We start from the raw sequence: 27401 nt of genomic DNA on the forward strand, positions 1-27401 counted from the left end.
ATGGATGAGTAGTTAAGTATGACCTTTCAGTAGTTATTGGAAATAATAATGCTGATACTGAAAAATTTAGACAGTAAAGATGCCACTATTATCAGAGCAGACCTGTAGTTTTGGGCTTAAGAGAAAAGGAGCTGGTGGGTTTGTGTAAGAAAAAAGGACCCAGTGGGTTTAGAACCATGCTGGGTCTAGTGTCCTAGTGAATCGAATAACGAGGGCTTTAAACTAAATAGTGAGGGGGAGGGTTCAGGTGAGCGGAAATTAAAAAAGTCAAAGAGCAAGGAGAAGGCAATAGAGCAGGGCAGCACTGGGAGAAATGATAACCAGAGTGTGACAGGAAGGGACAGGATGTATAAACATAAGAGTGTATCAGAAAGTGGGGTTAAAGCAGGAAAAATGGTTTAAAAAATAAATAAATAAAATTAAAAACTCTTTATCTGAATGCAAGCAGCATTCGTAACAAAATAGATGATTTGACGGCACAAATCGATATAAATGGGTATGATCTGATAGCCATTACAGAGATGTGGTTGCAAGGTGACCAGTGCTGGGAACTGAATATTCAGGGGTATTTGACAATTCAGAATGATAGACAGTAAGGAAAAGGAGGTGGGGTAGCTCTGAATAAAGGATGAGATTAGAGCAGTAGTGAGAAATGATATTGACTCAGAAGATCAAGATTTGGGCTCCAAGTTTCCACACGATAAAAAACGGGCGCCCTTCCGAGCTGGGCGCCCGTTTTTCGCGCCGAAAACGGCGCCGGAAAAAAACCGCGCGATTCTGGAGCGCCCTGCAGCTCCATGTCTGCTTGGCGCGGCGCTCAGGGGGGCGGAGCCTACCACTCGCGCCGATTTTGTAAGAGGGAGGGGGCGGGTACCATTTAAATTAGTTTTTTTTCCTGCCGGCAACCCTGCGCGTTGGAGCGTTCGCGCACACGCAGTGTGAAGGAAACATTGGCACTCGGCCATTTTTGTAGTTCTTTGTAGCTGTTTAATTTTTGAAAATTTTTTAATAAAAGCACATTGCCATCAGCACATCAGCACATCAGCACTGAGGCTTCTTGCAGCAGTGAGAAGGCTGCAGGAAGCCTCAGAAAGTTGAGGCAGTCGTTTCCCGACGGCCTCCCCCCACCCACCCCTTGCCGTCGGGAAATGGCTTCCTCCTCCCCCCCGCCCCCCCACACACCCCCCCGTGGGAACGAACGGCTTCCTCCTCCTCACCCCCCCCCCCCCCAGCCCGCGGGAACGAACGGCTGCCTCAATGAGGCTTCCTGCAACATTCTCCCTGGCTGAAGCACATTCACACAGGTAGGAAGATGGTTTATTTAATCTTTTCTTTGCTTATAAATTTTTATTCAGATTGGATTTATTTGTATAAGTATAAATAAGGATTTATTATAGAATTTAATGACTTCCCTTCCCCCCCCCTCCCCCCCCCACCTCGTTCTGGACGCCTAATTTGTAACCTGCGCCTGATTTTTTAATGTGTAGAACAGGTTTTTTCAGTTCGACAAAAATCTTCACTTGCTCCATTCTACTTTAGTTTGGAGTACGTTTTCACTGTGGAAACTTTGAAATCAGGCGTCAGTGGCCGGACACGCCCCCTTTTGAAGAAAAAATTCTGTTCCAAAGTGAAACTGTTCTAACTGACTAGAACTGCAGAAAAAAAAAATGTGGAGAATTGCGATTTCTAAGACAGTCCGTTCTCCACCAGTTGCTCCTAAAAATCAGGCGCAAATCATGTGGAAACTTGGGCCGGTAGAATTAGTTTGGATGGAGATAAGAAATAATAAGGGGAAGATGTCACTGGTGGACGTAGTCTATTGGCCCCCTAACAGGAGCTACACTGTTGGATGGAGTATAAATCAAGAAATAATGGAGGCTTGTAAAAAAGGAACGGCAATAATCATGGGCGATTTTAATCTTTATATTGATTGGACAAATCAAATTGGCCAAGGTAGCCTTGAGGAAGAGTTCATAGAGTGTATCCGGGATGGTTTCCTTGAACAGTACTTTGCAGAGTTGGCTAAAGTGCACTGGGAAAATAGATTAAAGTGTAAAATGGTTGATAAGCAGTGGCGGACATTTAAGGAGATATTTCATAACTCTCAACAAAAATATATTCCAGTGAGAAGGAAATACTTCAAGAGAAGGGAGAACCGTCCGTGGCTAACGACGGAAATAAAGGATGATATCAAATTGAAAACAATGGCATACAAAGTGGCCAAGATTACTGGGAGGCCAGATGATTGAGAAACTTTTTAAAAAAAAACAGCAAAGGGCGACTAAAAAAAATAATAGAAACATAGAAATTAGGTGCAGGAGTAGGCCATTCGGCCCTTCTAGCCTGCACCGCCATTCAATGAGTTCATGGCTGAACATGCAACTTCAGTACCCCATTCCTGCTTTCTCGCCATACCCCTTGATCCCCCTAGTAGTAAGGACTTCATCTAACTCCGTTTTGAATATATTTAGTGAATTGGCCTCAACAACTTTCTGTGGTAGAGAATTCCACAGGTTCACCACTCTCTGGGTGAAGAAGTTTCTCCTCATCTCGGTCCTAAATGGCTTACCCCTTATCCTTAGACTGTGACCCCTGGTTCTGGACTTCCCCAACATTGGGAACATTCTTCCTGCATCTAACCTGTCTGAACCCATCAGAATTTTAAACGTTTCTATGAGGTCCCCTCTTATTCTTCTGAACTCCAGTGAATACAAGCCCAGTTGATCCAGTCTTTCTTGATAGGTCAGCCCCGCCATCCTGGGAATCAGTCTGGTGAACCTTCGCTGCACTCCCTCAATAGCAAGAATGTCCTTCCTGAAGTTAGGAGACCAAAACTGTACACAATACACCAGGTGTGGCCTCACCAAGGCCCTGTACAACTGTAGCAACACCTCCCTGCCCCTGTACTCAAATCCCCTCGCTATGAAGGCCAACATGCCATTTGCTTTCTTAACCGCCTGCTGTACCTGCATGCCAACATTCAATGACTGATGTACCATGACACCCAGGTCTCGTTGCACCTCCCCTTTTCCTAATCTGTCACCATTCAGATAATAGTCTGTCTCTCTGTTTTTACCACCAAAGTGGATAACCTCACATTTATCCACATTATACTTCATCTGCCATGCATTTGCCCACTCACCTAACCTATCCAAGTCACTCTGCAGCCTCATAGCATCCTCCTCGCAGCTCACACTGCCACCCAACTTAGTGACATCCGCAAATTTGGAGATACTACATTTAATCCCCTCGTCTAAATCATTAATGTACAGTGTAAACAGCTGGGGCCTCAGCACAGAACCTTGCGGTGCCCCACTAGTCACTGCCTGCCATTCTGAAAAGTACCCATATACTCCTACTCTTTGCTTCCTGTCTGACAAACAGTCCCCAACCCCATGTGCTTTAACTTTGCACATTAATCTCTTGTGTGGGACCTTGTCGAAAGCCTTCTGAAAGTCCAAATATACCACATCAACTGGTTCTCCCTTGTCCACTCTACTGGAAACATCCTCAAAAAATGAGAGGGAAGATAGATTATGTGCCCAAGTTTGCCCCCAGGGTTAGGACGGCGCACCTCCGTATGGTGTGCCGACTTTTTAGAACCGAAACGGCACCTATTATTTACCTTGGTATTCTCCGCTCTGTCCGGTCGATCCAGGCCCTTGGCGCAGTGCAGCAGAACGCGTGGAGGGTGGAGCCAGAAGTGCTGGGACCTCTGCACATGCGCACTAGAGTGTGCACGAATGTGCAGTAGCTCCTCGCAGCCCAAATCTGTGCAGGCTGTGTGGGAGGGGCCCGAAGAACACCGCCCTGAGCCATGGCCAAATATGCTCATTGGGCATTGAAGATCGGGATTTGGGCTTCCCTCCCGTTCAGCCCCCCCACCCCCCCCCCTCCCGTTCAGCCTCCCTCCCTCCCTCCCTTCTGTTCAGCCTTGCCCCCCCCCCCCCCCCGTTCAGCCTCCACCCTCCCGTTCAGCACTTCCCCCTCCCTCCCCCCTCCTCTCTCTCCCCTCCCTCACGTCGTTGGCGGGGCCCGCCCGCCCGGCATCTTGCTGGGGGTGGCCCCCGCCCGAAGTGTCACCAGCGGCGGCCTGGCCTCCTCTTCGTCGTCGTTGTTGTTGGCGGCGGGCCCCGTTCAATCTCTCCCTCCCTCCCATTCAGCTTCCCCCCCCCGCCCCCCCCCGTTCAGCCGCACCCCTACCCCCAGTTCAGCCTGTTCTCTCCACCCCCCCCAAAATCCGGTCAGTCCCCCTCCATTCAGCCTCCTCCCCACTTCCCCCCCCCCCCCCGTTCTCTCAACCGCGCCCCGCCCCCCCCCATTCTCTGCCCGCGACCCCCTCCGTTCTTTTCCCGCGCCCCCTTCCCAACCCACTCGCCCTACTCCCCCTCTCCCCTCCCCACACCAACCCTCGCTGTCAGAAACACAGAGAGACACTGACAGAGACAGAGAGAGAGAGACATTGGGGGGGCCCTGTCCCAGCACGCTGTTGGAGGGCTCCTGGTGCTGCAGTAGGTGTGTAGAAGCTTAATTTTTTAATTATTGATTGATTTAAAAAAAAAAAAATTTTTTTATTTTTTTCAATTTTTTTTGTTTGATTTATTGGTTGATTTATTGATTTATTTATCATTTATTATTGATGATGGCTCTTTATTTGTAAAAGTGAAGTGCTTAATGTTTGTAAACTTCCCTCCCCTCCCCCATTTCTCGATCCCTACGCCAAACTAGGCGGTCTGCACCTAGGCAGGACCGGAACCAATGTCCTAGGGGGAGTGTTTGCTAGTGCTGTTGGGGAGGAGTTAAACTAATATGGCAGGGGGATGGGAACCAATGCAGGGAGACAGAGGGAAACAAAAAGGAGACAAAAGCAAAAGACAGAAAGGAGATGAGTAAAAGTGGAGGGCAGAGAAACCCAAGGCAAAAAACAAAAAGGGGGCCACTGAATGTAAAGTGGCTGCAGGAGGGGTCAAAACTAAAAATCATGGTTTCAAAACTAGTATTAAAACACTCTACCTAAACGCACGCAGCATTCGAAATAAAGTAAATGAGTTGACGGCACAAATCATTACAAATGGATATGATTTGGTGGCCATTACAGAAACGTGGTTGCAGGGTGGCCAAGACTGGGAATTAAACATACAGGGGTATCTGACAATTCGGAAAGATAGACAAGAAGGGAAAGGAGGCGGGGTAGCTCTGTTAATAAAGGATGATATCAGGGCAGTTGTGAAAGACGATATTGGCTCTAATGAACAAAATGTTGAATCATTGTGGGTGGAGATTAGAGATAGTAAGGGGAAAAAGTCACTGGTGGGCGTAGTTTATAGGCCCCCAAATAATAACTTCACGGTGGGGCGGGCAATAATCAAGGAAATAATGGAGGCATGTGAAAAAGGAACGGCAGTAATCATGGGGGATTTTAACCTACATATCGATTGGTCAACTCAAATCGCACTGGGTAGCCTGGAGGAGGAATTCATAGAATGCATACGGGATTGTTTCTTAGAACAGTATGTTACAGAACCTACAAGGGAGCAAGCTATCTTAGATCTGGTCCTGTGTAATGAGACAGGAATAATAAACGATCTCCTAGTAAAAGATCCTCTCGGAATGAGTGATCACAGTATGGTTGAATTTGTAATACAGATTGAGGGTGAGGAAGTAGTGTCTCAAAGGAGCATACTATGCTTAAACAAAGGTGACTACAGTGGGATGAGGGCAGAGTTGGCTAAAGTAGACTGGAAACACAGAAACACAGGTGGCACAATTGAGGAACAGTGGAGGACTTTTAAGGAGCTCTTTCATAGTGCTCAACAAAAATATATTCCAATGAAAAAGAAGGGCGGTAAGAGAAGGGATAACCAGGGAAATTAAGGAGAGTATTAAGTTAGAAACCAATGCGTATAAGGTGGCCAAGGTTAGTGGGAAAATAGAAGATTGGGAAAATTTTAAACGACAGCAAAGAATGACTAAGAAAGCAATAAAGAAAGGAAAGATAGATTACAAAGGTAAACTTGCGCAAAACATAAAAACGGATATAAAAGCTTTTACAGATATATAAAATGGAAGAGAGTGACTAAAGTAAATGTTGGTCCCTTAGAAGATGAGAAGGGGGATTTAATAATGGGAAATGTGGAAATGGCTGAGACCTTAAACAATTATTTTGCTTCGGTCTTCACAATGGAAGACACAGAAACCATGCCAGAAATTGCTGGTCACAGGAATGTGGGAAGGGAGGACCTGGAGACAATCACTATCATTAGAGGGGTAGTGCTGGACAGGCTAATGGGACTCGAGGTAGACAAGTCCCCTGGTCCTGATGAAATGCATCCCAGGGTATTAAAAGAGATGGCGGAAGTTATAGCAGATGCATTCGTTATAATCTACCAAAATTCTCTGGACTCTGGGGAGGTACCAGCTGATTGGAAAGCAGCTAATGTAACTCGTCTGTTTATAAAAGGGGGCAGACAAAAGGCAGTTAACTATAGGCCGGTTAGTTTAACATCTGTAGTGGGGCAAATGCTTGAAGCTATCATTAAGGAAGAAATAGCGGGACATCTAGATAGGAATAGTGCAATCAAGCAGACGCAGCATGGATTCATGAAGGGGAAATCATGTTTAACTAATTTACTGGAATTCTTTGAGGATATAACGAGCATGGTGGATAGAGGTGTACCGATGGATGTGATGTATTTAGATTTTCAAAAGGCATTCGATAAGGTGCCACACAAAAGGTTACTGCAGAAGATAAAGGTACGTGGGGTCAGTGGAAATGTATTAGCATGGATAGAGAATTTGCTGGCTAACAGAAAGCAGAGAGTTGGGATAAATGGGTCCTTTTCGGGTTGGAAATCGGTGGTTAGTGGTGTGCCACAGGGATCGGTGCTGGGACCACAACTGTTGACAATATACATAGATGACCTGGAAGAGAGGACAGAGTGTAGTGTAACAAAATTTGCAGATGACACAAAGATTAGTGGGAAAGCGGGTTGTGTAGAGGACACAGAGAGGCTGCAAGGAGATTTAGATAGGTTAAGCGAATGGGCTAAGGTTTGGCAGATGGAATACAATGTCGAAAAGTGTGAGGTCATCCACCTTGGGGGAAAAAAAACAAAAAAAAGGAATACTATTTGAATGGGGAGAAATTACAACATGCTGCGGTGCAGAGGGACCTGGGGGTCCTTGTGCATGAATCCCAAAAAGCTAGTTTGCAGGTGCAGCAGGTAATCTGGAAGGCGAATGGAATGTTGGCCTTCATTGCAAGAGGGATGGAGTACAAAAGCAGGGGGGGTCCTGCTGCAACTGTATAGGGTATTGGTGAGGCCCACCTGGAGTACTGCGTACAGTTTTGGTCACCTTACTTAAGGAAGGATATACTAGCCTTGGAGGGGGTACAGAGACGATTCACTCGGCTGATTCCGGAGATGAAGGGGTTTTACCTTATGATGATAGATTGAGTAGACTGGGTCTTTACTCGTTGGAGTTCAGAAGGATGAGGGTTGATCTTATAGAAACATTAAAATAATGAAAGGGATAGACAAGATAGAGGCAGAGAGGTTGTTTCCACTGGTCGGGGAGACTAGAACTAGGGGGCACAGCCTCAAAATACGGGGGAGCCAATTTAAAACCGAGTAGAGAAGGAATTTCTTCACCCAGAGGGTTGTGAATCTGTGGAATTTTCTGTCCAAGGAAGCAGTTGAGGCTAGCTCATTGAATGTATTCAAGTCACAGATAGATAAATTTTTAACCAATAAGGGAATTAAGGGTTATGGGGAGCGGGCGGGTAAGCGGAGCAGGCTCGAGGGGCTAGATGGCCTACTCCTGTTCCTAATTCTTATGTTCTTATGTTCTTATGATTTATGAGTGGAGGCAGGGTTTTCCTGAGCGTACAAAAATCTACACTTACTCCATTCTAATTTAGTTTGGAGTAAGTTTTCGCTGCTTAAACTTGCAAAACAGGCGTAAGTGGCTGGACACACCCCCTTTTGAAAAAAAATATCTGTTCTAAAATGGAACTATTCTAACTCACTACAACTGGAGCAATCTAAATGCCGAGAATTGCAATTTCTAAGTTGCTCCAAAAAAATAGGAGCAACTCAGGCCGAACCTTGAGCCCTATGGCCCCAAGTTTCCACATGATTTGCTCCTGATTTTTAGGAGCAACTGGTGGAGAGCGGGGTATCTTAGAAATCGGAATTCTCCACATTTAAGTTTTCTGCAGTTCGAGTCAGGTAGAACAGTTTCACTTTTGAACAGAATTTTTTTTCCAAAAGGGGGCGTGTCCGGCCACTGACGCCTGATTTGAAAGTTTCCACAGTGAAAACGTACTCCAAACTAACTTAGAATGGAGCAAGTGAAGATTTTTGTAGGCTTGAAAAAACCTTGTCTACATATTAAAAAATCTGGCGCAGGTTACAAATTAGGCGTCGGGAACGAGGTGGGCAGGGGGGGGGGGGTGGGTAGGGGAAGGGAAGTCATTAAATTCTACAATAAATCCTTAGTTATACTTATACAAATATTATACAAATAAATCCAACCTGAATAAAAATTTATAAGCAAAGAAAAGATTAAATAAACCATGTTCCTACCTGTGTGAAAGTGCTTCAGGCAGGCCTTTCAGGCAGCGGTTTGCCATCGGGACCGACCGAGGGCAGGGGGAGAAAGCTGGAAGAAGCCTCAGTGCTGATCATGGAAGGGCAATGTGGTTTTATTAAAAAATGTTAAAAATTGAACAGGTACAAAGAATTTGAATAGTCTCAAACAAGTGCATGTGTCCCGTTTATCACAGTCTATCTTTAATTATAGAATGCACTCCCTCACCCTCACACACAGAAATATCAAGAAAATTAAAATGCAAGCCTTTGCAAGGGTTCAATAAACAAATTTTCACTTTTGCTGCAGCACTTTTAAAAATGGCCGAGTGTCAATGTTTATTTCAGACTGCGTGTGTGCGAACGCTCCAACGCGCAAGCGCAGGGTTGCCGGCACCAAAAAACTCATTCAAATTGTACCCGCCCCCTCCTACTTACAAAATCGGCGCGAATGGTAGGCTCCGCCCCCTGTGCGCCTCGCCAAGCAGACATCGAGCTGCAAGGCGCTCGAGAATAGCGCATTTTTTTTCAGGCGCCGTTTTCGGCGCGAAAAACGGGCGCCCAGCTCGGAGGAGCGCCTGTTTTGCTGGGTGTGGAAACTTGGGGCCTATGAGAGTAAACTAGCAAAAAATATTAAAAAGGATCGAGTATCTACAGGTGTATAAAAAGGAAAAGAGTAGCTAAAGTAAATGTGAGTCCCTTAGAGGATGAGACTGGGGAATTAATAATGGGGAACAGAAATGGCAGAGACTTTGAACAAATATTTTGTATCGGTCTTCACGGTAGAATTCACTAACAACATCCCAATAATCGATAATCAAGGAGCTATAGGGAGGGAGGAACAATCACTATCACTAAGGAAGTAGTACTCGGTAAAATAATGGGACTAAAGGGAGACAAGTTTCTTGAACCTGATGGCTTGCATCCTAGGGTCTTAAAAGAAGTGGCTGCAGAGATAGTGGATACATTGGTTGGAATCTACCAAAATTCCCTGGATTCTGGAGAGGTCCCAGTGGATTGGAAAACTGCAAATGTAACACCGCTAATTAAAAAAGGAGGCAGACTGAAAGCAAGAAACTATAGACCAGTTAGCCTAACATCTGTCGTTGGGAAAATGCTGGAGTCCATTATTAAGGAAGCAGTAGCAGGACATTTGGAAAAGTATAATACAGTCAAGCAGAGTCAGCATGGTTTTATGAAAGGGAAATCATATTTGACAAATTTGCTGCAGTTCTTTGAGGATGTAACGAACAGGGTGGATAAGGGGAAACCAGTGGTGTATTTGGATTTCCAGAAGGCATTCGATAAGGTGCCACATAAAAGGTTATTGCACAAGATAAAAGCTCACTGGGCTGAGGGTAATATATTAACATGGATAGAGGATTGGCTAACTAACAGAAAACAGAGAGTCTGACTAAATGGTTCATTTTCCAGTTGGCAAACGATAACTAGTGAGGTGCCACAGGGATCGGTGTTGGGGCCTCAACTATTTACAATTTATATTAATGGCTTGGATGAAGGGATTGAGTGAACTGTAGCCAAGTTTGCTGATGATACAAAGATGGGTGGGAAATCAAATTGTGAAGAGGACACAAAAAATCTTCAAAGGGATATAGACAGGCTAAGTGAGTGAGCAAACATTTGGCAGATGGAGTATAATGTGGGAAAATGTGAGGTTATCCACTTTGGCAGGAAAAATATAAAAAACAAATTACTATTTAAATGGAAAGAAATTACAAAATGCTGCAATACAGAGGGACCTGGAGGTCCTTGTGCATGAAACACAGAAAGTATGCAGGTACAGCAAGTAATCAGGAAGGCAAATGGAATGTTGGCCTATATTGCCAAGAGGATGGATTATAAAAGCAGAGAAGTCCTGCTTCAACTGTACAGGGTATTGGTGAGGCCACACCTAGACTACTGCGTATAGTTTTGGTCTCCTTATTTAAGGAGAGATATACTTGTATTGGAGGTTGTTCAGAGAAGGAACACTAGGTTGATTCTTGAGATGAAGGGGTTGACTTATGAGGAAAGGTTGAGTAGGTTGGGCCTATACTCATTGAAGTTTAGAAGAATGAGAGGTGATCTTATTGATTCATATAAGATACTGAGGGGGCTCAACAAGGTAGACGCAAAGAGGATGTTTCCCCTCGTGGGGGAATCTAGAACTAGGGGGCATAGTATCAGAACAAGGGGTCACACATTTAAAACTGAGATGAGGAGGAATTTCTTCCCTCCGAGGATTGTAAATCTGTGGAATTCTCTGCCCCAGAGAGCTGTGGAGGCTGGGTCATTGAATATATTTAAGGTGGAGATAGACAGATTTTTGAGTGTTAAGGGAGTGAAGGGTTATGGGGAGCGGGCAGGGAAGTGGAGCTGAGCCCAATATCAGATCAGCCATGATCTTATTGAATGGCAGAGCAGGCTCGAGGGGCCAAATGGCCTACTCCTGCTCCTATTTCTTATGTTCCTATAGGAATACCCAGATCTTTGATGCCTAATATTTAAATAATTTCTCCTCATCGTTGACATGCTTTTGGAATCAGATCTCTAACTTGTTGGGCTTCAGTATTGCAGGAGACGCTAAAATATTTTTATTACTAAAACCTTAATTTCTAAAGTTACTGAACATTGCTGATATTAAGTATTCCAGGGAGTTTAGAAGGCATTAGTTTGGCTTAATTTAAAGCATATAATAACTCTTTTGATAAATAAGTCCTGTCCCCTCATAATGGAAGCTGTTTACTCATGGATCTATCTTGCTGGCTGCAGAAGACAATGACGACGATGACTATGATGCAGACAGTGAGGATGTGGACTCGAAGCTCATGCCTCCACCACCACCACCTCCACCACTAAGTAAGGAAGAGGCAGCTTCACAGGAACCAAGTGGTGAGTTCTAGTCTGTTAGGTAGAGAGAGGAAGAAAAACTGATGGAGTACTCTTTTGAGTTGGGGCATTAACCTCCTTGAACTGTTAGGTAATATGGAATCAGTGTGCATTGTCTACGGGCCAGTAATTGTAGCAGTGTTGAGATATATTGGTATAACAATCTAGACAGCTATAGACACCACGATTTCATCCAATTGGCGGGCTTTCCCAGCAGTCTTGAATTGCACGCTCTATATGCCAGATTATCATCAGTTTAAGCCAAAGATAACCTGTTTAATTTTTTTGTTTGTTCCTATAGCAAGGAATATCTTCCCTTAACCTAAGCATTAACTTAGAATAGTCAGTATATAAGAGCACTGTGTGCGAGATAGATATTTCCCCCAGTGCGCGGGAGAAAGTTCTAGCATGAGCTGTCTCATTGGGATCTTATAGTGTCTGCACCTGACTACAAGGCTGTAGTGCAGAGAATGCAGTTTTCTATTTTTGTAACTTTTGTTTTGTTTTCTTTCCTACAGCAAATGGAGTAAATTCAGCAGTGCTCAATTCCGGCACCACTGGAGGATCACGTGCTGCTGATACCCTTTTTCCTCGTTCGTTAGCCGATGAGAATGATGGGATCATTTTACCTTCCATAATTGCTCCCTCATCCTCAGAGAAGGTTGAATTTAGCAGTTCCTCTGATTCAGAGTCTGAGACCGACCGGCACGTTCCGCGATCAAGGCAGAATGAATCTCAGAAGGAGGATAAACTTACATTGCCACTGGCGGGTATCATGCAGCGAGATTCAACCAAGCAATTGCCCAATGTCACCGAACTCTTCCCAGAATTTCGACCAGGACAGGTGAGAAACTGTTCATTTGGATACCATTTCAAATGAATTAAGTAGGGGAATGTATATATGCGGTCTGGGATAATTAGGGAGGCAGATACCTGTGTGGAAGTACTGGGAGAGGAGTGTTTTGGAATCATTGGTGGAATAAACACATATATATATGCACACACTAAATATACTTTTAGCTCTCTTTTAAAGATTGAAGAGAGTCAGTATTCACCGCACAAGCTGGCAACTTGTTCCAAAGGTCTATTATCCTGAGAAAAGAGCAACCACCTGACGTCTAATCGGTTAAACATAAAACTTGCAGCCAAACAAACACATGATGGTGAAGGCCACAAATTTACAAAATATTTATGAACATAATCACATTACTTGAACCCAAAAATATCACTAACTCTCACATAATACTTGGCAATAAAAATGCAATTTCACTTAGTCACCATAAATATTGACTTGATCGAGTTTTTGATGAGGTATCAGAGAGGATTGATGAGGGCAATGTGGTTGATGTGGTGTATATGGACTTCCAAATTGTGTTTAACAAAGTCCCACATAATAGACTTGCCGGCAAAGTTGAAATCCATGGAGTAAAAAGGACAGTGGCAGCATGGATACAAAATTGGCTAAGTGACAGGTGAATGGTTGTTTTACAGACTGGAGGAAGGTATACAGGGGTCAGTACTAAGACCACTGCTTTTCTTGATATATATTATGACTTGGATTTGAGAGCACAGGGCATAATTTCAAACTTTGCAGATGACACAAAACTTGGAAGTATAGTGAACAGTGAGGAGGATAGTGATCGACTTCAAGAAGACATAGACAGGCTGGTGAAATTTAACGCAGAAAAGTGTGAAGTGATACATTTTAGGAGGAAGAATGGAGAGGTGCAATCCTACAGGTGGTGCATGAACATAGCGACCTGGGGGTGTATGTGCACAAATCGTTGAAGGTGGTCGGGCAGGTTAAGGAAGCGGTCTAAAAAGCATATGGGATCCTGGGCTTCATAAATAGAGGCAGAGAGTAGAAAAACGAGGATGTTTTGATAAACCTGTATAAAACACTGATTCACCCTCAACTGGAGTATTGTGTCCAATTCTGGGCATCGCACTTTAGGAAGAATGTGAAGACCGTAGAGAGGGTGCAGAAAAGATTTACGAGATGATTCCAGGGATGAGGGACTTCATGTACGTGGGCAGACTGGAGAGGCTGGGATTGTTCTCCTTAGAGCAGAGAACGTTGAGAGGAGATTTGATAGAGGTATTCAAAATCATGAAGGTTCTAGACAGAGTAGATAGAGAGAAACTGGTCCCATTGGCAGAAGGGTCGAAAACCAGAGGCCACAGATTCAAAGTGATTGGCAAAAGCACCAAAGACAACATGAGGAAAAACGTTTTAACGCAGCGAGTGGCTCGGATCTGGAATGCACTGCCTGAAAGGGTGGTGGAGGCGGACTCAATTGTGACATTCAAAAGAGAATTGGATAAGTACCTGACAGAAACAAAATTGCAGGGCTACAGGGAAAGGGTCGGGAAAGGACTAGCTGAAGTGCTCTTCCGTAGAGCTGGCATGGGCTAGACGGGCCATCTGGCTGCCTTCTGTGCTGTAGCCATTCTATCATTCTATGATAAATCAGTTGCCCTTGATTATATATTGTACGTTATTTATCATAAAACAACATATGATCCCACCCACCGTGAACAATGCATGCTCTCACCAATGACTAATGTCATGGGAGATCTACTTTTGCTATAATATTATACATTTATAAATACTGATTGGGTCGCAACTTTCCATTTTAAAGTTTATCTAAACTTCCTGTGACAGGCTCTGCCTATAGAGTAAACCATTATAAAAGTGTTATGTATTGGCAGTACCTACCCATTATGCCTGTAGGGGATGCTTTAAATAACTATTTCTATCTTAAATGGTTCACTGTAATATTAAGCAGAAAATCTGTTTTGCAAATCAATGTTTAGAGATCACCGTGACCAGTGACTGTGCAGCAGCTCTTTGTTTTCAGCAGTTGATTAATGTCTTCTCTTTGTTCCTCTTTCTGACGAATGTCACAACTAGAACCCAGTGTTGGATGATGTGAATCAAACATTTTAGCTAATGATTTTCTGGCAACTTCTAGATGTATTACTGTCTGAGAACACAAGGTAGTATGGTGTATTTCCATGCTAGATTATGTTGAATAGTTTCAGTCGATATAGTTCTTTCACAATGTTACCAAATTTTCAGATGACGTCTTCTGACCTCTCCTTCCTTGGAGCCCTGGTTGTGATGGTTAAGGTAAGTTCACAATGGATGATTCATACATTAATTTCCTTATCTTGCAGGTGTTGCGTTTTTTGCGTCTGTTTGGACCAGGAAAAAATATCCCATCGGTTTGGCGAAGTGCAAGGAGGAAAAGAAAAAAGAAGCACCGGGAGCCACAACCTGAGGCTCCTATACAAGAGGGGGAAGGAGAAGAGACAGCAAAGGAACAAAAATCTGGCTGGGAGTATCATTATGCTGCACCCCCACCACCTGAACAGTGCCTCTCTGACGATGAGGTGTGTAATTTGCAAAGTGTGGAGGAATGAGTGAGAGACAGGAATTTGTAAAGTGCAATTTATTGTTGGTCTATATACAATGTTAAACCTGTATAATCTGAATTAGATCAAACATTTAGTTCAGTGGAGCATCACACACAGCACCATGGTGGTTAGCAGTGTGAGGTACATATTCAGCCTCCCATCCCTCCCTACCATATGCCTCTGAGTTGCCTGCCTGAACTATGTGGCTATCATCGCAGTGGACACCAGGCAATTCCCACTAGAGGAATCAAAGGAACAAACAAACTAATAAACTGGAATTTATATATTTATATCTTCCTTGACTTGAGGATGTCCCAAAGCACTTCGCAGCCAATGAAGTACTTATTTTTTAAAGTGTAGTCACTATGGTAATGCAGGGAAATGCAGCAAGTAGCAGTGAGATCATTGACGTTGTAGTATGCCTTTGTGGTGTTGGTTGAGGCATCAATGTTGGCTAAGACACCAGGAGAACTCCCTTGCTCTTCTTCGAATAGTACCATATTCTTACGTCCACCTGAGTGGGCAGACTCATTCGAAAGATGGCACTTCCGACAACGTAGCACTCGTTCAGTACTGCACTGAAGTGTCAGCCCATATTATTTGCTCACGTCTCTGAATTGGGGGTTGAACCCACCACTTCCTACTGGTGTGTCTCCTAGACCTAGATTGTCGAGATGATTAAAGTGGCAAGAAAACATTTGTCCTTTCTACACTAGTAATTGCAGGTTTTCTCTTTTTTTCCTTTTCTCACTCTTCAGTGAGAGGAACCAAGAGCAGTAGAGCTGTCCCAGCATCTAAAAAGAAAGCAAAATAACTTATTGAAACTATAAGGCCCAGTGACTGAAGAATCTAAGGACCACAAATTTGTGGATCCTTTTCTGATGGTACAAAGGTATTAATGATACGAGCACGCAGTACAAGCATTTGTTCTCAGAGTTCCATTTGTTCTTACAATTGAATTTGTTCTAGCAGTTTGTAACTAGCTTTAAGATATGATTAAGCAAATGCTTTAGATGATATAAAATATAAAATGCAATTATACATCACCATAGTTTACTGTGCATGACAACAAAGACATTGGGAAACTGGAAGTCAGTGTAGATCAGTGAGGACGGGGTGCCTTTTGAGCAGGACTCATGCAAGTTAGAAAAGGGGCAGCAGGGTTTTGGATCAGCTGAGGATTACAGAAGATGGGAGGCTGGACAGAAAACATTAAAGTTGTCAAGTCTGGGGTGACAAAAGCAGGGATGAGGGTTCCAGCAGCAGATGGGCTGAAGCAAGTGTGGGGATGGGTGATGTAATGGAAGTGGAAGTGGGTATTCTTTGTGATGGAGAGGAAATGGGGTCGACAATTCAGCTTGGGGTAGAATAGGATGACATGGTTGCGAACTGTCTGGTTCAACCTGAGACAGTGGCTGGGGAGGTGGATGGAATTTGCAGCTGAAGAAGATGGCTTTGATCTTCTTGATGTTTAGCTGGAGGAAATTGCGGCTCATCTGAATCTGGATGTCTCACAAGCAGTCTGATAACACAGGGTGCAGTGGTGGGGTTGAGAGAGGTGGTGAAGAAGTCAAACTGGTTGTCGTCGACACACGTGGAAGCTGGACACACGTCTTCCAATGATGTCAGTGACTGGCAGCATGTCGATGAGGAAGACACCAAGGACAGATCCTTGGGACCTCCAGAAATAATTGTACAGGGGCTATGATCTGATCGGTAAGAAGGGAACTAATCACTGGCAGTGCCAATGGAGGAGAGGTGTTGGAGGAGGATGATATGGTTACAGAGAGATTGAAGAGGACGAGAAGAGATAGTGCACCTCACCGTCACAGAAATGTAATTTGTAATTTTGGTTCTGTGGGATAGGCAGAAATCTGATTGGAGAGATTGAAAGAATGAATTGTGGCAACAATGGATCTAGGAGGCAACACGTTTACAGACTTTGCAGAAGAAAGGGAGATTAGAGATGGGAGTGGTAGTTTGCAAGAACAGAGTGGTTGAGAATGATTGTTTTGAAGAGCAGAGTGACAAAAATAATTTTGAAAGGGAGGGAAACAGTAGCTGAGCAGGAACCATTTACAATGCCAGCTAGCATGAGGACCAAGAAAGGAATTGAGTAGTCAGTAGTTTAGTGGAAATAGGAACGAGAGCAGGAGGTAGGTCTCATGGATATGATGACCTTGGAGAGGACATGAAGGGAGATGGGGGAGAAATTAGAAAATTGTGGGCTCCGGGCTAGGTGAGGGGCAGCCTGGAAGAGGTTTTGTTTGGTGGAGAATGGATGGAATCAGCAAAGGCAGCTCTAAATGACAATCTTCATGATCTCCTTGCACTTGGAGGTGAGGGTGGGAGGGATAGAAACGAAAAAAGAAGCTTTAGGGTCATGTTTACTCTCCTGTATGGTCCTTGATTAGTGGCTAATTTTCCCAGAAGAGAGTGAGTCGCTTGATGTGGTCAAACTATTATTATTATTCTTGAATCACTGCAGTCCATGTGGTGAAGGTACTTCTACAGTGCTGTTAGTTAGGGAGTTCCAAGTTAGGGGGAATGTGGATGGTGATGGATACAAGTAAGTGTTCAGAGATATCCTTGTCACTGATCGAAACCACGGGAGTAGTGAGGTCACGTGTGATGGCAAAGTTGAGTGGGCGACCATGAATATGGGTAGAAGAATTTATTTGGTGGGAGAAGTTTAGAGAAAATAGGAGGGCAGTGAATTCAGAGGAGAGGGCACATGGAAAACTGAGATTAAAATCATATGTCCGAGGTGATGCTCAGTTCAGAGCCTGAGGAAGGAAAGGAGGGATGATATTTTAGTGAGAAACATGGGGCAGTCGACAATGAGGATTTTAAAGGAGGGGGTGGAACAAGGTGAGGTGCTTGAAAGATCTTGTACGGATTAATGTATGGATTTTCTCTGTTTATTTGAGTGTTACTAATACTTAAGTAGAAATCTGTCATGTAATTTATTAACCAGGATAAGTTATGTTTCCATTTTCTGTCCTTACTACTCTCAGATTACGATGATGGCTCCTGTGGAGTCCAAGTTCTCTCAATCCACTGGTGACACTGATAATATAATGGACATGAGACCGAAAGTCGCAGAATGGCGCTATGGGCCTGCACAGCTTTGGTATGATATGTTGGGGGTGCCAGAGGATGGCGAGGGATTTGATTACGGCTTCAAACTGAAGGAAACAATGGAGGAAGAGGAGACACTGGAGGATGAAGTAACGTGTCTGGTGGAGGTACAGGTGAGTGAAGCAGACTTGTGTGGGGAAAAATTCTATGGGCTGGTTAAAATGGGCTGAGTGCCCTTTTTCTGCTTCTTGCTCTAGGCTAACTGTGCTTTCTGTGTCTTTACTTAAGAGTAAGTGCTAAATTTTCCACCTATTCCGTAAATGGCTGAAAATCTAGCCCTGAAACTCTTCAGAAAATGTTCACCTGTAATTATCAGGAGGCAAAGACAAAGGGAGAGAAATTGGCCAGCCTTACGCACGTTTTTTCGGAGATATTTCGCCGTTTTTGCCATAAGTAGGTACCTGCCTAAATTGGCCAAAGTTAGCGAATGGCGGTTTTGAACTATTGTCGAAAAACGGATCGTCCACGTGCAACGGCAAAAAAAAAATCGCATCGCTTAAAATTGGTTGTTTGGGGAACCCGTACTAGGTGAAAAAAAATCGCCTGAGAAAAGCCTGCGTTGAAGCCCCAGAAACAGCAGCAGGTATGAAGACCTACAAAAAAGTTGAAGTTTTTATTTTTTAATTCTTTTTCAGCGATTTGTTAATTAAGTGTATAGTGCATGTTTTTCTGATTTTTTTTTTTGCAATTTTTTTTGTGTGTTTTCTCCCCTCCCAGGGCCTGTATTTTTGGCAGTGATAGTCCTTGGGCTAAAGTTGGCAAGGACCGTGGTTTCTACCGCGAATCCTCATGCAACACTGATTTTTACCGTTGGGTGCATTTTTTTGTCAATTTTATCCCCTTAAAAAAAAAAATTGGCAAAGTTTTTAGTGGTATTTTGTCTGTAAAATAACGGGGAAAAAATGATATTGCCAAAAACTGAATTTCTAGCCCTGATTGTTGTTGCATAATATTGTAATCCATTTATCTTTGGCTGTATTTATACTACTGTGCACATGGGAAGTGCATTAATATAAAAGTGGCAATCTAAGTCAGAAGACCACCGAGCACACTAAAGCCTTGAGATGCGGGATTCCCCACGCCCTTTAAGAGGCTGTCTCAGACTAGTTTGAATTTTCCAAGAATGCAGTATAAATCCAGGCTTAAAAATGTTCTGAACGATTGTAACACTGTTTGAAGCGATATGTTCTTTCCTCACTAAAAGGTCCAACTGAGCTCCTTTTTGCTGAGGAGCTTTGTTGTCACCAGCAAACTTCCATATTATCAGTGTTCCATTTGAAAGTGGGTCTTGGATTGTAACAGGATTTTTAAATTGGGATTTGTTCCTGGGTCTTAGATAATGACATGACAGCCAGTTTCAATTCTAGTCACAATGCTTTTCCTCAAAAGTTTTCCAAGTTGTGTTCTGACAGTCGTTGTCAGTGGTTTCCCAATTTTATTCTTTCCTATTCATTTGGTTTTGCCGGGCTACTTGTGCACTGAAATCAAAAGTGCAGCAAGGTTAGTTATTTTTTTCAAGGATGTTCTGTATAAGGAAACATGTTCTATCCATTTTTCAAATTTTATTTTATGGATAATTAGATTTGAAGATGTTAACTACATTTTCCAAGCTAAAACATTTTCAGTTTTCAGCGAATTCCTTTTCATTTGTTTGTTGACCATAGTTAAAAGTTGAAATTTTTTTCCTAAATCCGATTTCCTTATAAATAAAATACAGGTATGTCAATTTGCTATTTTAAACATGTTTATTGTAAAAACCAGTGCTTATGAAAATTAATAACTTACTTTGAATTTTTTAGAAAATACCAGCAGATCATCTGTGCCATAGCTTACGGGCGGTCTAGGGTCTAGAGCAGCTTTGTCGATTCATCCTTTCAAGGCTTCTGCTCAAGTCTTTTTCCAATACAAACCATTTTGAGCATTTCTCAGTGAAACTGACAGTTTAGTGGTGATTTAACTAAACTGGTGTTCTTGTCTGTCACTCTCCTCCCCCAATCTGTGTGCAGCCCTTTTTCTATCCCCAGTACTCCCACCACAACTTTCCTGATCGCCAGCCAGTTCCTGTCGTTATGCTCCCCCTTTAAAGCATTTAAATGTAAATAATCTGCTTCTTCCTTCAAGGAGACCTTGGGCCTTCCATCCTCAGACTCCCAACCCTTCCCCTAACTGTGATCGTTCCTGACCCTCTTCTTCCCCCTGTTCCCCCAGCCCCCCCACCCCCTAACCATTTCTGTAGAACCTTGGCAGCAGCCTGCCAATTTGCAATTTTCCACTCTTACACGTTGAGAGGCCGGGAGTTAAAATCTTATGTTTTGGGGAAGCCAGATGGATTACTGCCCACTTCTGCCACCGCACCCTGATTCCTGCCCTGTTACCACTTCATAAAAGCATAGAAAATAGGTGCAGGAGTAGGCCATTCAGCCCTTCGAGCCTGCACTGCCATTCAATAAGATCATGGCTGATCATTCACCTCAGTATCCCTTTCCTGCTTTCTCTCCATACCTCTTGATCCCTTTAGCCGTAAGGGCCATATAAACCATGCCAAAAATTGCTGGTCACGGGAATGTGGGAAGGGAGGACCTTGAGATAATCACTATCACTAGGGGGATAGTGCTGGACAGGCTAATGGGACTCAAGGTAGACAAGTCCCCTGGTCCTGATGAAATGCAACCCAGGGTATTAAAAGAGATGGCAGAAGTTATAGCAGATGCATTCGTTATAATCTACCAAAATTCTCTGGACTCTGGGGAGGTACCATCGGATTGGAAAGCAGCTAATGTAATGCCTCTGTTTAAAAAAGGGGGCAGACAAAAGGCAGGTAACTATAGGCCGGTTAGTTTAACATCTGTAGTGGGGAAAATGCTTGAAGCTATCATTAAGGAAGAAATAGCGAGACATCTAGATAGGAATAGTGCATTCAAGCAGACACAACATGGATTCATGAAGGGGAAATCATGTTTAACTAATTTACTGGAATTCTTTGAGGATATAACGAGCATGGTGGATAGAGGTGTACTGATGGATGTGGTGTATTTAGATTTCCAAAAGGCATTCGATAAGGTGCCACACAAAAGGTTACTGCAGAAGATAAAGGTATGCGGAGTCAGAGGAAATGTATTAGCATGGATCGAGAATTGGCTGGCTAACAGAAAGCAGAGAGTCGGGATAAATGGATCCTTTTCGGGTTGGAAATCGGTGGTTAGTGGTGTGTCACAGGGATCGGTGCTGGGACCACAACTGTTTACAATATACATAGATGACCTGGAAGAGGGGACAGAGTGTAGTGTAACAAAATTTGCAGGTGACACAAAGATTGTTGAGGCCAATTCACTAAATATATTCAAAAAGGAGTTAGATGAAGTCCTCACTACTAGGGGGATCAAGGGGTATGGCGAGAAAGCAGGAATGGGGTACTGAAGTTGCATGTTCAGCCATGAACTCATTGAATGGCGGTGCAGGTTAGAAGGGCTGAATGGCCTACTCCTGCATCTATTTTCGATATTTCTATGTTTCTATTAGTGGGAAAGCTGGTTGTGTAGAGGACACAGAGAGGCTGCAAAGAGATTTAGATCGGTTAAGCGAATGCGCTAAGGTTTGGCAGATGGAATACAATGTCGGAAAATGTGAGGTCATCCACCTTGGGGAAAAAAAAACAGTAAAAGGGAATATTATTTGAATGGGGAGAAATTACAACATGCTGCGGTGCAGAAGGGGCCTGGGGGTCCTTGTGCATGAATCCCAAAAAGTTAGTTTGCAGGTGCAGCAGGTAATCAGGAAGGCGAATGGAATGTTGGCCTTCATTGCGAGAGGGATGGAGTACAAAAGCAGGGAGGTCCTGCTGCAACTGTACAGGGTATTGGTGAGGCCGCACCTGGAGTACTGCGTGCAGTTTTGGTCACCTTACTTAAGGAAGGATATACTAGCTTTGGAGGGGGTACAGAGACGATTCACTAGGCTGATTCCGGAGATGAGGGGGTTAACTTATGATGATAGATTGAGGAGACTGGATCTTTACTTGGAGTTCAGAAGGATGAGGGGTGATCTTATAGAAACATTTAAAATAATGAAAGGGATAGACAAGATAGAGGCAGAGAGGTTGTTTCCACTGGTCGGGGAGACTAGAACTAGGAGGCACAGCCTCAAAATACGGGGGAGCCAATTTAAAACCGAGTTGAGAAGGAATTTCTTCTCCCAAAGGGTTGTGAATCTGTGGAATTCTCTGCCCAAGGAAACAGTTGAGGCAAGCTCATTGAATATATTCAAATCACAGATAGATAGATTTTTAACCAATAAGGGAATTAAGGGTTATGGGGAGCGGGCGGGTAAGTGGAGCTGAGTCCACGGCCAGATCAGCCATGATCTTGTTGAGCAGGCTCGAGGGGCTAGATGGACTACTCCTGTTCCTAATTCTTATGTTCTTATATCTAACTCCCTCTTGAATATATCCAATGAACTGGCATCAACAACTCTCTGCGGCAGGGAATTCCACAGGTTAACAACTCCATGAGTGAAGAAGTTTCTCCTCATCTCAGTCCGAAATAGCTTACTCCTTATCCTTCGACTGTGTCCCCTGGTTCTGGACTTTCCCAACATTGGGAACATTCTTCCTGCATCTAACCTGTCCAGTCCCATCATAATTTTATGTGTTTCTATGAGATCCCCTCTCATCCTTCTAAACTACAGTGAATACAGGCCCAGTCGATCCAGTCTCTCCTCATATATCAGTCCAGCCATCCCAGGAATCAGTCTGGTGAACCTTCGCTGCACTCCCTCAATAGCAAGAACGTCCTTCCTCAGATTAAGAGACCAAAACTGAACACAATTTTCCAAGTGAGGCCTCACTAAGGCCCTGTACAACTGCAGTAAGACCTCCCTGCTCCTATACTCAAATCCCATAGCTATGAAGGCCAACATACCAGTTGCCTTCTTCACAGCCTGCTGTACCTGCATGCCAACTTTCAACAACTGATGTACCATGACACCCAGGTCTCGCTGCACCTCCCCTTTTCCTAATCTGCCGCCATTCAGATAATATTTTGCCTTTGTGTTTTTGCCACCAAAGTGGATAACCTCACATTTATCTACATTATACTGCATCTGCCACGCATTTGCCCACTCACCTAACCTGTCCAAGTCACCCTGCAGCCTTTTAGCGTCCTCCTCACAGCTCACACTGCCACCCAGCTTAGTGTCATCTGCAAACTTGGAGATATTACACTCAATTCCCTCATCCAAATCATTAATGTATATTGTAAATAGCTGGGGTCCCAGCACTGAGCCCTGCGGTACCCCACTAGTCACTGCCTGCCATTCTGAAAAGGACCCGTTTATCCCGACTCTCTGCTTCCTGTCTGCCAAGCAGTTCTCTATCCACGTCAGTACATTACCCCCAATACCATGTGCTTTAATTTAGCACACCAATCGCTTGTGTGGGACCTTGTCAAAAGCCTTTTGAAAGTCCAAATACACCACATCCACTGGTTCTCCCTTGTCCACTCTACCAGTTACATCCTCAAAAAATTCCAGAAGATTTGTCAAGCAGGATTTCCCTTTCATAAATCCATGCTGACTCGGACCGATCCTGTCAGTGCTTTCCAAATGTGCTGCTATTTCATCTTTAATAATTGATTCCAACATTTTCCCCACTACTGATGTCAGGCTAACCGGTCTATAATTCCCCGTTTTCTCTCTCCCTCCTTTCTTAAAAAGTGGTGTTACATTAGTTGCCCTCCAGTCCATAGGAACCGATCCAGAGTCGATAGACTGTTGGAAAATGATCACCAATGCATCCACTATTTCTAGGGCTACCTTAAGTACTCTGGGATGCAGACGATCGGGCCCCGAGGATTTATCGGCCTTCTATCCCATCAATTTCCCTAACACAATTTCCCGCCTAATAAGGATTTCCTTCAGTTCGTCCTTCTCACTAGACCCTTGGTCCTCTAGTATTTTCAGAAGGTTATTTGTGTCTTCCTTCATGAAGACAGAACCAAAGTATTTGTTTAACTGGTCCGCCATTTCTTTGTTCCCCTAAATTCACCTAAATTTCTTTGTTCCCCTAAATTCACCTAAATCTGACTGCAAGAGACCTACGTTTGTTTTCACTAATCTTTTTCTCTTCACATATCTATAGAAGCTTTTGCAGTCAGTTTTTATGTTCCCAGCAAGTTTCCTCTCATACTCTATTTTCCCCCTCCTAATTAAAGCCTTTGCCCTCCTCTGCTGTATTACAAAATTCTCCCAGTCCTCAGATTTTCTGGCCAATTTATATGCCTCTTCCTTGGATTTAACACTATCTTTAATTTCCCTTGTTAGCCACGGTTGAGCCACCTTCCCTGTTTTATTTTTGCTCCAGACGGCGATGTCCAATTGTTGAAGTTCATCCATGTGATCTTTTAAATGTTTGCTGTTGCCTATCCATCGTCAACCCTTTAAGTATCACTCGCCAGTCTATTCTAGCCAATTCACGTCTCATACCATCGAAGTTACCTTTCCTTAAGTTCAGGACCCTAGTCTCTGAATTAACGGTGTCACTCTCCATCTAAATAAAGAATTCTACCATATTATGGTCACTCTTCCCCAAGGGGCCTCGCACAACAAGATTGCTAATTAGTCCTTTCTCATTACACATCACCCAGTCTAGGATGGCCAGCCCTCTAGTTGGTTCCTCGACATATTGGTCTAGAAAACCATCCCTAATACACTCCAGGAAATCCTCCTCCACCGCATTGCTACCAGTTTAGTTAGCCCAATCAGTATGTAGATTATAGTCGCCCATGATAACTGCTGTACCTTTATTGCACGCATCCCTAATTTTTTGTTTGATGCAGTCCCCAACCTCACTACTACTGTTTGGTGGTCTGTACACAACTCCCACTAGCGTTTTCTGCCCTTTGGTATTCCGTAGCTCCACCCATACCGATTCCACATCATCCAAGCTAATGTCCTTCCTTACTATTGCATTAATTTCCTCTTTAACCAGCAACGCCACCCACCTCCTTTTTCTTTCTGTCTATCCTTCCTCAATGTTGAATACCCCTGGATGTTGAGTTCCCAGTCTTGGTCACCCTGGAGCCATATCTCCGAGATGCTAATTATATCATATCCGTTAGCTGCTATCTGCGCAGTTAATTCGTCCACCTTATTCCGAATACTCCTCGCATTGAGGCACAGAGCCTTCAGGCTTGTCTTTTCAGCACACTTTGCCCCTTTAGAATTTTGCTCTAATGTGGTCCTTTCTGCATTTTGCCTTGGGTTTCTCTGCCCTTCAATTTTAAAACCCACACTTCAAGGTGTCAGCTGTGGGTCAGTTGGTAGCACTCTTGCCTCTGAGTCAGAAGGTTGTGGGTTCAAGCCCCACTTCAGAGACTTGAGCACAAAACCTAGGCTGACACCCCAGTGCTGCACATTCAGAGATGCCATCTTTATCACATTGCAAATTGGCTGTTGCATTTCCTACATTACAACATGCCAGGTATGGTAGCATAGTGGTTATGTTACTTGACCAGTAATGCAGTTGAACCAAGCAAGGTTCGTCCCACTGAGTTGTGTCATGTATCTTAAATTATTATATATAACTGTATCCTAACATGCTGTACATGACTGTAATAAGATATAGAAACATAGACATAGAAACATAGAAAATAGGTGCAGGAGTAGGCCATTCGGCCCTTCTAGCCTGCACCGCCATTCAATGAGTTCATGGCTGAACATGCAACTTCAGTACCCCATTCCTGCTTTCTCACCATACCCCTTGATTCCCCTAGTAGTAAGGACTGCAACCACCAGCATACCTTACCACCAGGGGTGCACTTGCAAGAGACAAGTATATAAGGACAGGTCTCAGGCAAGTGCAGCATTCCAGAGCTGTGAAATAAAGGTGCAGATCCAGAGTGACCTTGACTGCACTACATGTCTCGTGTGAATCTGTACTGAGGGGACAGGACTTTACAGTGGTGATGAGTTACGGGATTACAGAATCCACAGAATGGCGAACAACGGATCAGATGAAAAGTACAATGCGGGAGACAATTGGGAGGACTTTATAGAAAGGCTCCAGCAAAGCTTTGTAACCAAAGACTGGTTAGGCGACGATAAGGCAGACAAGAGAAGAGACCATCTCTTGACCAGCTGTGGCTCGAAAACATACGATTTAATGAAGGATCTGTTGGCACCCGAGAAACAGCAAGCAAGTCGTTTGAAGAATTGAGCACACTGGTAAGAGACCACCTGAAGCCAGCGAGCAGCCTACACATGGCCAGGTACAGGTTCTACAACGACAGACGCTGTGTGGGCCAGAGCATACCCGACTTCGTGGCGGAACTTCGGAGGTTGGCTAGTTTATGTGAGTTCTCCGATGAACTGAGGAGAGAAATGCTGAGAGACTTTTTCATTGAAGGAATAGGCCACGCAGACATATTCCGAAAGCTCAGAGACCAAGAACCTGACCTTAGAGGCAGCAGCACTGGTTACACAGACATTCTCGGGGAAGAAGAAACGAGGTTGATTTACAATGCAGGTACGACAATTAACGACATTTCGGAACAAGAAGTTCACACACTAAACAAGCTGCTACCCCCAAACACAGACAAAACCGGGAGTACATTAATGATTTTGACGAGGGGATTAAATGTAGTATCTCCAAATTTGCGGATGACACAAAGTTGGGTGGCAGTGTGAGCTGCGAGGAGGATGCTATGAGGCTGCAGAGTGACTTGGATAGGTTAGGTGAGTGGGCAAATGCATGGCAGATGAAGTATAATGTGGATAAATGTGAGGTTATCCACTTTGGTGGTAAAAACAGAGAGACAGACTATTATCTGAATGGTGACAGATTAGGAAAAGGGGAGGTGCAACGAGACCTGGGTGTCATGGTACATCAGTCATTGAAGGTTGGCATGCAGGTACAGCAGGCGGTTAAGAAAGCTAATGGCATGTTGGCCTTCATAACGAGGGGATTTGAGTACAGGGGCAGGGAGGTGTTGCTACAGTTGTACAGGGCCTTGGTGAGGCCACACCTGGAGTATTGTGTACAGTTTTGATCTCATAACTTGAGGAAGGACATTCTTGCTATTGAGGGAGTGCAGCGAAGGTTCACCAGACTGATTCCCGGGATAGCGGGACTGACATATCAAGAAAGACTGGATCAACTGGGCTTGAATTCACTGGAGTTCAGAAGAATGAGAGGGGATCTCATAGAAACGTTTAAAATTCTGACGGGTTTAGACAGGTTAGATGCAGGAAGAATGTTCCCAATGTTGTGGAAGTCCAGAACCAGGGGTCATAGTCTAAGGATAAGGGGTAAGCCATTTAGGATCGAGATGAGGAGAAACTTCTTCACCCAGAGAGTGGTGAACCTGT

At 44.0% G+C, this 27401-nt stretch overlaps 1 protein-coding gene across 5 annotated transcripts in view; it reads left to right on the forward strand.

Moving 5' to 3' along the window:
* taf1 (TAF1 RNA polymerase II, TATA box binding protein (TBP)-associated factor) overlaps positions 1-27401 on the forward strand; it is a 153581-nt gene that overhangs the window by 20534 nt on the left and 105646 nt on the right. For all 5 annotated transcript variants that reach the window (XM_070882593.1, XM_070882594.1, XM_070882596.1 and 2 more), the window contains 4 exons: positions 11364-11483; positions 11999-12324; positions 14661-14876; positions 17918-18154. In XM_070882593.1, coding sequence (XP_070738694.1) covers positions 11364-11483; positions 11999-12324; positions 14661-14876; positions 17918-18154 — 899 coding nt within the window. The remainder of the gene's footprint in view (positions 1-11363; positions 11484-11998; positions 12325-14660; positions 14877-17917; positions 18155-27401) is intronic.

This window comes from Pristiophorus japonicus, chromosome 6 (genome assembly GCF_044704955.1).
Source record: "Pristiophorus japonicus isolate sPriJap1 chromosome 6, sPriJap1.hap1, whole genome shotgun sequence".
NCBI lineage: Eukaryota > Metazoa > Chordata > Chondrichthyes > Pristiophoridae > Pristiophorus > Pristiophorus japonicus.